The 14,406-nt window shown below is 45.6% G+C and overlaps 1 protein-coding gene across 1 annotated transcript in view; it reads left to right on the top strand.

The window, feature by feature from the left end:
• DNAH14 (dynein axonemal heavy chain 14) overlaps nt 1–14,406 on the top strand; it is a 2,000,441-nt gene that overhangs the window by 674,253 nt on the left and 1,311,782 nt on the right. Inside the window, exon 31 of the mRNA XM_069608705.1 lies at nt 1,677–1,822. Within this exon, the coding sequence (XP_069464806.1) occupies nt 1,677–1,822 (146 nt within the window). The remainder of the gene's footprint in view (nt 1–1,676; nt 1,823–14,406) is intronic.

The following is a 14,406-nucleotide window of genomic DNA, read 5'->3' as shown; positions in this document are numbered from 1 at the left end:
GCAATCTGCAGCAGAGGATTTGGGAAGTTACACATTTTGAGAGAAATTATTCCTATGCTCGCACCTTCTTGTCCGACGACGCTGGTTACCTCCACTATTATCGGGTCCCTGGATTATTGTAATGGAATCTATCTGGGGAAATCTAAATACTAAATCCAGCGGTTGCAGGTGCTTCAGAACTCGGCAGCCAGATTAGTGCCGAAGGCACCCTGGATGACACTGTCATCGTAGCTCCTACGTCATCGCCACTGGCTACCAATGGCATCTAGGATAGACTTTAAGACGCTCTGCATTACTCATCGTGCTATGCACAATTCTGGCCCTGAATATCTCGAGAAGAAGATTTAACACTACCGCCCTACCAGACATCTGCGATCTGCAGACCAGCGGCTCTTGAAAGTCCCCAGTGCCCGGCCAGTCGCTCTCCGTTCTAGCACCCAGACTTTGGAATTCTCTCCCCCTCTCGTTACGAAACATTGAGGAGTATCTTCCTTTCCTTAGGGCACTAAAAACATATCTGTTCTGATTCTCCAATGTGCTAATTTCTTAAGTGTATGGGTCTTTTTTCTTGCTAGACTCACTGCCTTCCCTACAGAGCCTAAACCCCTTTTCCTGGCCTTAGTTCGCACTTTATACATTTTCAAATAAATAAATAAACTGTACGCATGCATGTATTTCTGCAAACCAGCAACCAGATGTCTGTGGGTTTGGCGTGCTATATAAAGGAATAAATAAATAAATATGATGGCAAAATCCAGAATGTGGGGAGAGTAGCTGGACCTATGATGGAAATACCTGGAGTGTCAAAAGATTCTCTGGGCATGTGCTGAAAACGGCAAGCACAACGCCTTCACTTGGCCCATGTCCGCAATGCCTACCGTATTAGGGAAGTACCTGGGTGTATGATGGCAATACCTGTCATATGAGGTGACCTTGTGATTGCAATTCAGCCATGATGCAAAGACCTTTTTTATCCTGAGTGTGTGCTGGTTGAGAAAGGCCTTTTCAGCCTACTGTTTGAAGTTGAAGTCCTTATTAACGAAGTTGGGTGCGGCACTACCGTAAAACATTCTGTGCAAGACAACGCTTGTATTGATATGCGATGGCAATACCAACCTCAAGGAAGGTGTACCTGGGATATTGGCAACTGGCAATATGGCAAGAAATATGGGCATATGATGGAAATTCCTGGCATGTTGTGGAAGTACCTGGGCATATCATAGCACTGCCTGGAAGATGAAAGGTATGCCTAGGCATCGAATGGTCAAACATGACCAATGGTGGGAGTACTTTCACATGCGCCGGTTTGTGTTTTTTGTGCACTGTATTTGCCTGTGTGCGATGTCATTGTGTTCATGTGGGTTGGTTTGTATGTTTTCTGTGTGTGTGTATGTGTTCATGTGCCATAGCAAAGGCAGAACATACTGACTTTGTCAATGCTTGTTTAATGCACTCTGCTAATTGCATATCAGTGCCTCTTGAGGAGCTGGGCAGGTCAAGACACTGTATTTAGGATACAGAGATTTCAAACTAATATCCATGAGCTAGATCAAATCAAATGCTTTCAATAGATGCTAACTATCTCTAGCTATGCAGAAATCTGGGGTTAAATACAGACTTGAGAAATGTTAGGGATGCTAAGCCATGGTACCGATCTTGTCTCTTTACTATTTCAGATGATGGGAAAGTTCTTCTCTGGGATGGCTCAGTCCGGAGCCTGGTGCTGCTTTGATGAATTTAATCGCATTGACATGGAGGTCCTGTCTGTGATAGCATCGCAGATCCATACAATCAAAGCAGCGAAAGACAGCAATGCCATGAGGTATGAAGTTGTCCCTATGAATATGTGTGTGAATTCTTCTGGAAATTTGATAAAAAACAGACAGCCAGGACTAGAGCGCAGTGTGTTTGTATCAGCCATGTTGTCTTTTTAATTGATCAGCCTTTCCTCCAATCATAAACATGAAAGAGAATCTTCCAAAGACATCCTTGGTTTTTGAGGTGCCCATTGCAGTTCATCTGCTTTGTGATGCCCATATCATTAGGGGTTGGATGAAGATCTGAGACTTACAGTGTTTACAGGTGGGGCCTGCATGCTTTGGGGTGCCCGTGCTGCTGCACGGCACCAGCCTTCCATAAGGTGCTCTTTTCCTATAAAACAAGAGTCTTGGCTCTGGAAATTCAATTTGTATCCCTTGAAGGACAATGGTTAGGAAGTTCATTGATAATTCATTTAGGAGTCCTTAAGGAGTCTGCTGAGGTTGGTTTAGGAACCTTCACAGCAAGGTCGAGGAGTTGGTGTGTCTTCATTATTTTCGATCCACACTAGTACCTTGTAGGCTGTGTTGAACTGTTGGATATTGCAGGATCCTGTGTGCAATAGGTCTTCACCCACTGGTTCATGATGTTTATTTTCCCTATTTCATATCTGAGAACCTACTCATCTGTTTCGAGAATGCCAGAGTTCTGTTCCTATTATTCAACTTCGCTGTTGTCCTCTTGGAACCATTCACCTCAGGTTTCATAATGTAATGGCTGCTCTTTATGGCTGCTCTTTATTTTGTCCCCAGTATTTATTGGTACTGTTACATATGTGGGAACCACCCCTCTAGGTCCCAGGATGCCATTGATTTCCTCCCTTCTGATCTCAATCCTCAATTGTGCTGGCACATTTGGGAATCTTTCCCTCAAGTTCCTGAATTCATTGGGTTGTCTCTCCTTGTGCCCGAATATTCATTTAATCAAGTTGTGAAAATGCACTCAGTTTTCTGGATTCCGATCCCAGTTTTCAATTTCTATGCCATATGTTTGAGAATCTTAACCTCAGCTTTGAAAATGCAGCATGCCGCTACTCTCACTCGCAGCTCCCTCTGCTGTGTTTCATTGGTCCGATTTTTTCACCTACCTTCCCGGTTCGTTCTTGGGATTCTGGTCAGATGGGGCTATGGGGCACTCCTTCTCTCAGCTGTGTGTCACTGTTCTCTACCACCGGTGAGCTGTTCTCCCTCATCGCCACTGCTTACAGCATCAGTATCCCACATCCAGCTACAGGTCACGGAAGGATATATCTGTGGATTTGGCTTGCTCCGTCCATCTCTCCAGCAATGCTTCTCTACACAAAGGACTGTTCCTCAGCATCTCTCCCCCCTCGCAGGAATCTTTCTACACCCCCCTGATCTCGATCGTCGGCATCTCTCCACTTCGGATGGAACCCTTTCTCTTTTTGGACAGGAATCTCTGGTCTGCCGTTCTCAGCTCTGCAAGGATTCTCTTTCCACCCAATTGATATCTGTATTAACAAAGATAGCAGGAGCTTGTAGTACTTCTTTTGTATATTTATTGCTTTATTGGTCATCTTACTTTCAGATAAGTTACATGTAAGTACATTCATTAGTAAGTGACTGGTCCATCTGTCTACTAGGCCCGCCATCTCCCACATGACATTGAGAACGTACCGTACATTCACATCACGCACTCCGCATTCCATTCAACTGCAAATTAATGAGGTGTCCCCAACACTTCTTCTGCATCCACGCAACTGACATGAAGGTGCCGCAGTACTGTTTACCGTCCTCTCTCTGCACTGGCAGGAAATCTTCTTCCTCATATTGCCTCCCGCCCTCCCCCGCCAACATCTCGCGGCTCCAGCATGGAAGCACCTCCCTGTTTTTTCATTGGTGGTTGTTCTGTGGAGCTGCTCACATGAACATAGACACATGGGACAGAGTGTGGACATATCTGCATTATGTGTAGCCACCGGGATACTTCTGCACATTATAAAACGAGGAATTGGGCCTGACGCTTGGTACCCAGTTAAGCATTTGGTCCTGGAAACCTGTTGGAATGGAGTCATGAGAGCTGCTGATGTCAGTAGTCCCTTTCCACAATTCACATGGGTAGTTGCATTGCATGTCAGAGGATGTAAACCTCAAGGACTTTGTTTTTCATTTATGCCTTTTAAATAATAGCTGCAGAACATTAAACAGAACAGTAAACATTACAGACATATTGCAGGTCTATGTAATGAGGTACTTTTTCTTATGAGCCAATAAAGAAAAAAACGACCATTTGTAATCCATAGCCATATTAGCAGATAATCTGTGTGCATTGGTCATAGTGAAAATCTATTTTCTATTTTAAAAAGGGTCATAGGAGCCTGCCCTCCCCTCCCCACAGATCTTTAAGTACATTTTGAAAAGGATTCCATGCTGCCCTAAGGGCACTTTCCCTTTCTGCAGGGGAAACACTAGAATCAGATGAAAGACTGGGTGGCTCGAATGAGTACAAGACACACGTTATTGTACTGCCATCTTCGCTCCCTAAACCCAGGAACTCTGCCAATGCCTTTTCTTTACTATTATTGAGGAAGTTGAAAAATTAAGTAAAGAAACCTTCCTTGTTCACTTCCTCCCCCAACTGGGCCTCAAAGACATGCAGACCCCTCCACCCCCAGACAATGTAAGAAACCCAAGTTTGACCCTAAGTAAGTCACCCTGACCCTAGTGCTAATCCCTGAGACACTGTAAAGATGCAGCTGGCAACCACCTATTGGTCATCAGAGGTGTTCATACAGACGTCATCACCTGCCCTGTGACCTCATTCATCAAGAGCTCTCTTTCAAGCGGCACAAAAAACAAACTCATTTCCCCTCTTACTAAAAGGACAAACTCTAGACCTCAAAGATCCAGGTAGATGGTGCCTCATTAAGGGACTCCATGGGCTTGCTACGCTGGTTGAAAAAGAATCCACCTGTCAGTTAAAATAATATATTTAAAGGCGCTTGCTCTTGAACCACCACCAAACTGTATTTCGACGTCCCCGGTTTCGGAGTACCACAGAACTCACACATGTCTCTCAACTCAACTGCTCTGGCAGTTCTCCTGAAAGACCCCCATCTCCTCTTCAATCCAATCTTGACTGCAAACAAATAGCCCTGGTGTCGCTGGTAAAACTGTTCAGTGCTCCACTATCTCAAAAAAAGAACAAGAAGACATTGAATCATGAACCTTCTCACCCTTGCGGTCTCTTTGAGTGCTCCTTGTACGGTTTCTTACTCATCAGCGCCATGATGCCCTAGACGGTGTAGGTGCGCTTTAGAAATGTAGGCAAAATAACATAACTCTTCCCCACAGACTAAAGTGTAGCAAATCCATGAATACAAAAGGGCCTAAGCTCACAATACCTCATAACAAGCATTGGCAATGCCAATAGTTTTGGCGTTTTCTGCTGTTCTTTGCATTTTGCATTGTGCACAGATGACATCTGCTCCCCATTGTTTCCCGTTGAAAATCATTGGGGCTGGGATGCTTACGTTTGTTTGCCAGGTCTAATGCTTGATGCGAAACAAGGAATGCAGCTTTTGTGCCTGTCGTCATGGACGCGAGCTGCACGCTGGCACTGCTACATGGCCGAGACCCTAGTGCAGAGAACTCGCCCCCGCGGCAGGACGACTCTAAAGCCGCCCCGCTAATGCCTTCCGGAGGGAGGGCGGAGCGTGCCGATGCTGCAGACGTCGAGCCGGCTGGTGAGCGCCCTGCAATGGTCTCGTCGCAGGGGCTAAGCAGATGCACAGAGGTGGACAATCCACTAGCCCTGTCCTCTAAGCGATCTGATGCGGGGGCCGTGCATGCCCATGAGCGCGCGATGGTGGTCGAAGTCGGTATTGTGACGGCTCCAGAAAGTGAAAGGGCGGAGCCAAGCTCCGTGTCAATTACAGCTGCACAAGTACACGCCTCAGCAGACGGCTCGCCAGAGCTAAATACTATCACACCTGATCTGGCAGTGACAGAGCTTCATCCGTCAGAGGCAACCCCAACTCACAACACCAAAAAGAGATCTACAGAGAACAGTGGACAGTCTGCAAGACCTAGGAAAGCAAACAAAAAAAAGAAATGGACCTTGCCAGGAAAAAAACAGTGGGTGAAAAAAATTACAATCACAAAACAAAAAAGGCAGGGCGATCACCACAAAAAGTCTTGGTACTACAACAAAACCAACCACAATGCGGATATTAACTGATTTTTTCAAACCCAGCTATTAACAAAAACAAAGACTACAGAGAACTTACCGATGATGAAATGCTCGCCGCTGTCAAGGGAAATTTCCCTTGCTATAAACAACGCAAAATTGACGACAGAAAAACCGCAACTCAAGTTCCTCTGGCGACAGTACAAACCTCTCCTTTGGTTGCACCATGTGCGGCCTCGCCAGAAGCACGGCCAGGAACGACCTCGCCCCTCAAGCAAATTTCAACAGTGAAATTGTTCAAGAAACCCGTCTAGTCTTGCCGCAACAACAGATTTCGGCAAAGACAGCGATAAATGGCAAAGCCGTCAACAATCACAGTTGCAATAAGGAAAGCTTCAAAGAAGGGCGGCCTGTACCAACAGAAGCCATAATTAACTTGGAACCAGCCGCAGAGATGTCCTGGCCAGCAACCGAAACTGAAGCCCTAACCTTCCCACAGCTCGGCGGTCCCTCGCAGTCACATGACAAGCAACACAATGTAGGCTCCTGTCCTGACGAAGATATCCATAGTGGGCTGGCGATTTCAACACCACTGCTTGAAGATGAGCTGCATGCAGTGAAAGTCTCCAACATTATAAATTCACTCGCTGGAAGACCACGATGGGAAGAAGAAAAAGAACAGGCCAGGACCCTTGACAAAAGGAAAAACGCCATAGAGCCACCTGAACCAGTGCCAAACGCCTAGACGAAGATCTAGCGATCAACTTCACACCCCGGGAAAGGCCCAGTCTGCGCAACCTGTTCTCCTCATTCCTGAAACACCAACCAAAAAATGAGACTTGTTGAGCATAATGTCCACCAAAACGATTGCCTTAGCCCCTTTCTGTAAACTTTACGAGGCGATCAATGACACCGCAAAAGATCAACAATCCATGATAGCCACGATCCTAACCAAAGTAACTCACTTGGAGGCCTTCATTGTAGCAAACGATGAGCAAAACGCTCATGACAACAGACTGGACACACTGGCGAACCATCTAATAGAGAAAATCATAACAAAAATGGCAAAACAAGCTGCACACGACAACAAGTCTCTCACCACAGCAGCAAGCAAAGACTCAGGTTCCCAAATGGTACCAATCATTGATTTAACTATAGACAACAAAACGATACCTGTGCCGGTACAGAATCTCACAAAACCAGGAATTGAAAATGAAACAACACCTTATTCAGCCTCTAAACCCAGTACATCCTCGGTGGTATTAGTCGTAGACAAAAAAAAACGCAAACTCTAAGACTGCAACTGAGGCTCCCGAGATGGCATATCTAATTTTTGGCAAAGCCAATTCAAAGACCAAGGAACCTGAGATCCACAGCAACACTACTCTGTACGATAACGCTGACCAACCAAAACAGTCATCCAACATACAGGCACAAGCTCAACCCACGAGCATTTCACACAGCATTATTCCACATCCTATATGCAGTAAAGTCATCCACTCCAACTCCAAGCAGCCGGAAACGGACTCGTCCACCTTATCAGCGGATTTGCTAAAAGATGACATTCTAATGAACGTCAGTGTCTATTCAGATGACGATACATCGCTAGTCACAACATCTGCACCAAGCGCAAAAGACAAGATACATACATCATCGTCTGATAGCGAAACACCATCAACATCAAAAGGAAAAAAAAACATGGTGCACTTCATTCAAGATTTGGAAACTTTTGAAGAAAAACGTAACCGTCTATCACATGAAACATTTCAAGACAAAACCAAGAAGGCGCAAGCCCATTCTCACAAACAATCTCAAGAACCAGAAGTACAACGTGACACTTCTCAAAACGAAAGACAGATTCCAAGTCTTCGCAAAGGGACTCAAGTTCACAATCCCAAACAACTGCGAGAATCGGAATCTAAACGTCACGCCTCTCAAAATGAAAAACCAACTCCAAAGAAAAGGAACACGAAATCTGCGGTACACGAAAAATGATCCCAATGCTCAAACAAGGTCCAGAGATGAACCAGACAGAGTCAGTAAAAAAGTTAACTACAGATCAAGAACAGACACTCACGAGAGACACAACGATAAGTGCACAAAGGCAAAGGGGATTATACAAATGACGCAACGATCTAGCAACAAGGACGAACTCATGCTAAACAGAAAAACAGTCATGTCGATCCTACACCAAATTCCCAAACTGAGAGATATAAAGACAGAAGATCTACTCATTATTGAGCCCTGGCACGACAGGTACAAAGCGGAAACACTTATATATATTGGATCCTCTACAATTTACAATCAGATTTATAAAAGCAAGCACACATTCTACAGCCTTGGCTTCAATCTAGAAGCTACAACACATCAAGAGAATCATACAGAAAAAGAGAACAATACAATGAGCGGAAATAACAACATCTATACTACACGCACAAACAACAACAACAGAAACAATCGGAATAATTCCGAACAAAGGCAGGAAAGACAGCGTGCCCTGAAAAACCAACATAAGGACCTAGACTCTTCTAACAAAACATATGAACGACGAAAGAGCAAAGACAAAGCCAAGAAGATGGAAAATCCGAAAAATACGAGTCATGCCTGCGACCACCGAGGAGACAGAGAACAATACTCACAGGGCAAACCAAGCGCAACAAAAAAGACCATCTTACAAACAGTGCAAATCAGCTCCACATCAACGGATATGCCCCAACATGTAGACGACAAACAAGGGATTTGGGCCTGGTTACCAAAAGCTCTCACAATGCATCAGAAAAAATAGCAATCCATCGACAAAGAGCACAACCCCACAGCAACACAACAAGAAGAAGACCCGTATCATAAAGTAAAGATATGCTTGTGGAATACAAGAGGGCATTCGCATCTAACAGTACCAGGAGACGTCAACCTTGGAGAATATGATATCATATGTCTCCAGGAGACATGGCTAACAAGCCTCCCAACTATAGAGGGATTCCTAATAGTATTGTCCCCAGCAGTCAAGGGACATTTAGGACGACCGATTTCGGGGCTCATGATCGCGTGCTGCACCTGTAGTGGCCTTTCCATTGGACCTACCCTGATCGCAAATCTGTCCATTTTGGCAGTAAGTGTTACATGGAAACAAAAAAATAACACCAAAGAAACAGAGAATATAATAGTCATTGCCAACACATACTGGAATCCGGCGGCAATCAGTGAAGAAAGTTTCATCACAATGTGCGAACAGGTGATTGACGATACAATGGCCAAGCTGTTAGTGACCTCCCTAATGATATGTGGCGATTTAAATGCGGTCTGCAATACCCGAGCGAAAAAACAGCCCACAGCAGCTGAACAGCGTGGCACAGCGTGGCTCGACTTGACTCAATCTCGCGAACTGCACAATCTCGATGTCTCCTTCCCACAACCAAACAGAATACTGACCTGGGAACGAGCAGAGTCGAGTGAGACAATCGACTACATATTTGTTTCCAAACCGCTACTAAGCAACACCATCTACTTTAATGTACGACATACAATTCCCAGCGATCACAACCTCCTAGAGACCTGCTGGTTAATTCACAGTGCAAAAAATCTAGGAGCAGGCATGGACATTGAGAACAATGCCCAAGGAACACGCTCAAACTAAGTACAGCTGCGATTAAAGAACTAACGCACAGATAAAAAGGAGACGTCCAGACGACAGAAATTAAAGCAGTCGATTACCAACCACTGCTTGTGGCATACGCACACCCAAAAACAAGATTGAAGACCACAGGTGTCATCAAAAAACACATCTACAACTTCGACCTGGTAGCCAGAAGACGTGAGTACAGAAGACCCATAAGGAATGCAAAAAAAACCCAGCCAACTGCAGACGGCAACGCCACACTCAAAGTCCTGCAATCAGAGTACAAAGCCTGGGTACGAGTCCAGCGAAGCAACCTATATCAGCTGGACGCAGAAAACATCACCAAAGCACTAACAACGAACAACGCCAGAGACTTTTGGTCCTTACTGAAAGCAACAGAATCTCCGGTAGAAAACTTGATAACAAACAACATCCCTCAATGCACCTGGGAAACACACTTCGCCAAAGTGTTCAAATCTGTCACACCAGAAAACACAGGGGAGTGTCAGCACCACAATGCAAAATGGATTAATCTAGAAGACAAAGAGGATATCCTAGAAGTTATCAAAAACTCATGAGCGCCCGGCCCAGACGGATTTACCAACTTTGAACTCAAAGCACACCCCAAAGAATGGGCTGCCTTTATCAGCGCGATTTTTCAACGCTGTGCAGCGTCGAATTCTGTGCCTTAATCGTGGACCACAGCACTGATAATTCCCATCTACAAAAAGGGAGACATAAAGGACCCTATGAACTTTCGGCTGATAGCGCTGCTCGACTGCATAGGTAAAGTTTTTGGTTCCCTACTTCTCAGGAAATTTCAAACCTGGGACGCTTCAGCCAATTGCAATGAGGCTTAAAAAAAAACGCCGGGACATCAGCCAACATATTGATCTATAGCATACTGAAAAGCAGAGCCCTACGGCTCTTTGTCGCATTCGTCGATTTCACGCAGGCTTTCGACCGCATTGAGAAACACCGCCTTTGGTCGAAACTGAGAGACTGGAATTGTCCAGAAGACATATTGGCTCCCATACAAGCCTTGCATAATAACACTTCGATGAGGGTGCGTCTAAGTCGTGAAGGTGACCTATCCGACGAAATTCCGATCACACGGGGAGTCAAGGAAGGATGCCCATTAGCATCAGCTCTATTTTTAGCCTATATAGGCGATCTACAAGAAAGCACAACCACTATGCATGCTTTACCAACAAAATTGGAAACTCTACGATAGAACGACTCCTATACGCTGACGACCTCACATTAATCGACCAGACACCGGTAGGCCTGCAACGGCAACTTACCGGTCTACAAGAGTACACAAGTGAAAACTTTTTGGAAATTAATAGAAGTAAAACCAAGGTATTGATCCTGCAAAAGAGGAAAAAGAAAATCGAAAACCTAAAATGGTTTCTCGGAGATACAAAAATCGAAAATGTCCAGAACTTCAAGTACCTGGGGGTACAACTTGACAGCTCAAAAAGTGAAATCACCATGCAAACAGTGTTGTTTAAGAAGAGCAAAAAATTAGCCGCTCAGGCTAAGACAATCGACCGTAATATGGGAAATTTTCATTACAGCCAACACTCAACTTCTATAAAATGAAAGTGGTGCCCGCTGTAACATATGGCACTGAGGCCATGCCAACCATCCCCAAAAAAATCTGGCCCAAATTGGAAGCCTCATTTTGGAAATCAGTGCTCAAGCTCCCGAACTCTACCTCAGGAGTGGTGATCAGACGTGAGCTGAGCCTCCAGTCCATGGAATGCACAGTGAATTGCAACACACTAATGCTATACAGAAAGTGCAGAATGGTCGATGGCAACGAAATCTACAAAATGATTAAGCGTGAGATGGATGTAGGCAAATCCGAGATGTTAACAACCTGGCAAAAAAACAACACCTTGCTCTTGAACACCATTGCCTCGGACGAAGAGGACCTCATCCATAATACATGCAAAATTCTGCGAAAATTGAAGGAAGCATACTGGGCAAAGACGACCAAATTAGCTGCGACCCAAAGGCTCACCCCTCATCTCCCTGGCAATACAAAAAAATTGAACGAGTTGCAAAACTTCATAAAGAAATTTCCAAACAGACGTGCATGCAATCTGATATTAAGAGCACGACTAAATCTCTTAACAAATGAAATCTTGCACATAAGAGGTCTATCAGCAACTGCAAATTGTCGTTTCTGCCAAGGCTCTGTGCCTCCACCACAAGAAACTATTCGACATCTCCTGATGGTCTGTCCCGCGACGCGCTCAATAAGACAACGGTACATCTTGCATGCATCAAGAGATGACCCTCTGATGGAAGAACAAACATGGTGGTGTAGACTCATAGGTGGCGACAGAACCAGCTGGCAAATAATCACAGCAGAAATACTAGAATACATCGTGACTGAGCTACTAAAAGACAAAGAATAACCCAAAGAGACTTGCTGGAGTATAGTCGAATCGCAATTCGCTCAATCGATATAAACTCAAGGATGGGAGGCAAGCTTTGAGACACACGAAGAGACAATCATATTGTAAAAATCTTATTTTTGATTAAAACAATAAAAACATTTTTTAAAAAAACAATCTGTGCTCTTCCGAAGCTACATGGTGCATGGTCTGATTCTTTTTCCTTTCTGACCACAGGAAAGGGACATCGAGTTGTGAGAAATTGCAGAAAGGGGGGCTTTTTCTTCCTACCTAGGAAGATGAGCCTACAACGCTGCACTGAAAGCACAGAAGTAATTATGCTGACTAAACTCTCCGGAGATTCATTCAATAACCCAAGAGGCACCCAACAACCCAGCTCAAAATCCCTCCAGGGACCTGGAAAATGGGCCCTCGGAGTCTGACTACAGAGCACCTGGAAAAGGACTGCCCCAACCGAGATCCCTCACTGGCCAGTTTACCTCACTCTAGAATCCACTGCCACAGACCACCAGAGCAGACACGGCCGGCGCACTGATCTCCGAAAGCATCCCAAGTAGGGGGGGCCACCCACTGATAACCACAGACACTCATTCCTACCAATATGCTCACTCTCTGCTTTAAATCAACAAACAATAGAATGCACCTAGATCCCTTGATCAATTCGGCCTAGCTGCACACATAATTATAGTGCTCATAGAACACCTCAACAGCCTGGTAGAATGCAGCTATACCCCACAAAGAAATCAGCCTAGCGGCACACATAATCTCTCATACATGCCCCACTGCAGCGAGAATGCAGACTTGGAGATCACCCTCCCTGTTGCGCACATTACACTGATCTCTCACATCCACCGCACCACAATTGGCATTAGAATGCAGCCAACCCGCGCAATTCACTCTGGCTGCTCACATACCAAGCACTATATGCTACACGCCTTGTCAACTAATGCTGACCACGGTCCCCGAGGGCGTTCAACCCACAGCGCTTTGAGATCATACCAATGGTACCTAATGTTAGGGAGAATTCTCTCTTTAGGCTGAATTTCCTAACCTAATGAGTCCCCCAGCAGCTTTGCTGGATTTCTGGAGTTTGTTTTTTTTTCTCCTGCCAGAGTGAGACTGTTTTTCTCCCACTCTTGGACATGATTTATGGTGTTCCTTTGACTGTTAATGTGTTTTATGGCCTATGGGGTCCTTTACTCCATAGGCTCTCATGTATTTTTCCTATGTGTGTTACACAGCACCCTCCGTGCAGTAACACAGGGGTGTCATAGTGACACCCCACCATAGACTCCATACCCTGGGACTGACTACTGTCTCCCAGGGCATGTAAAGTCACCATTGGCTTTACTAGTCCCAAATTATGAACAGAAACCAGTACAAACCATCATATTGTGGACATACTGGTCGGGGCAATTCAAATGCCCGGGGTCTGTTAGTCGAGGGGCCACGTCTCTGTCTCCCCTGATCGAGTTTTGGCTGGTGGCAGTGGATACTACTTTTTATATTCGACCGCGAATATATCCCTATGGGATTTTCCCATTATTTGAGGCTACCAACTTTAATTATTTAATTCTCATAGCCTCGAACATACCGCTGGTTTATTTATTTAATATTAATTCGCTGGTTGGTATTTTTGCCAGGACTCCATTCTAAAATGGCGTTTGTGTTCTCTTCTGTGACTCCAACCCAAGTTGAGCCCTTTCTTCCACTTTTTGGCGGGCTTCTCCACAGAAGGCTCCAAAAGTGGTGCCACTCTGTCTGGGTACCAGAGGGGGTGTGGGAGGGGGTTTAGGCACCCTCGACTGAGTTACCTTGGTAACTCAAGTCGCACTCTTGTGTGATTGGCCCAAGTGGTGAGCCGGCCGGCTCACCACTTAGCATGTTTGATTGACAGCTAAGCTGAGTGAATGGGGGTGTGCTGCATAAAAGCAGGTCTTTGGGGACTGGAACTTCAAAAGTCGCCACAGGACCTGAGAATCCGACGAGGGAGAAGCTGAGCCGACCTACCATGACAACACCACCGGTGGAGCCCTGCGGAACCGACTCACCACTTCCCGATGACAGAGAAGATCTCCTGGCTGGAGAGGTTTCTTCCCCTGACTGGTGGGCACAACCAGTTTACCTTCTTCTCTTCGCATCCCAGGACGTCTTGTGGTCGAATTGCCCGTGCCAAGCACCCCGGAAACCAGATAGCCACTTACCACTGGACCGCGAATAAAAGGACCGCTCCTGAGAACTCTGCGGCTGGTTTCTTCCCTGGCAGTGCAAAGGACTGCTGTCTTCCTCCCTGACGAGATCCTCTTTTCCCCGGACGAAGCACCGACTTGCATCCGCTGCCAGGAACAACTGCCCCCGCTGGAGTAGTCTCACCACTTTAAGGTACCGTGTCCG

The sequence above is a fragment of the Ambystoma mexicanum genome, chromosome 4q (assembly GCF_040938575.1).
Source record: "Ambystoma mexicanum isolate Mex_15411 chromosome 4q, UKY_AmexF1_1, whole genome shotgun sequence".
Lineage (NCBI taxonomy): Eukaryota > Metazoa > Chordata > Amphibia > Caudata > Ambystomatidae > Ambystoma > Ambystoma mexicanum.
The sequence above is the reverse complement of the archived record's forward strand: the minus strand, read 5'-3'. Positions and strand labels throughout refer to the sequence as shown.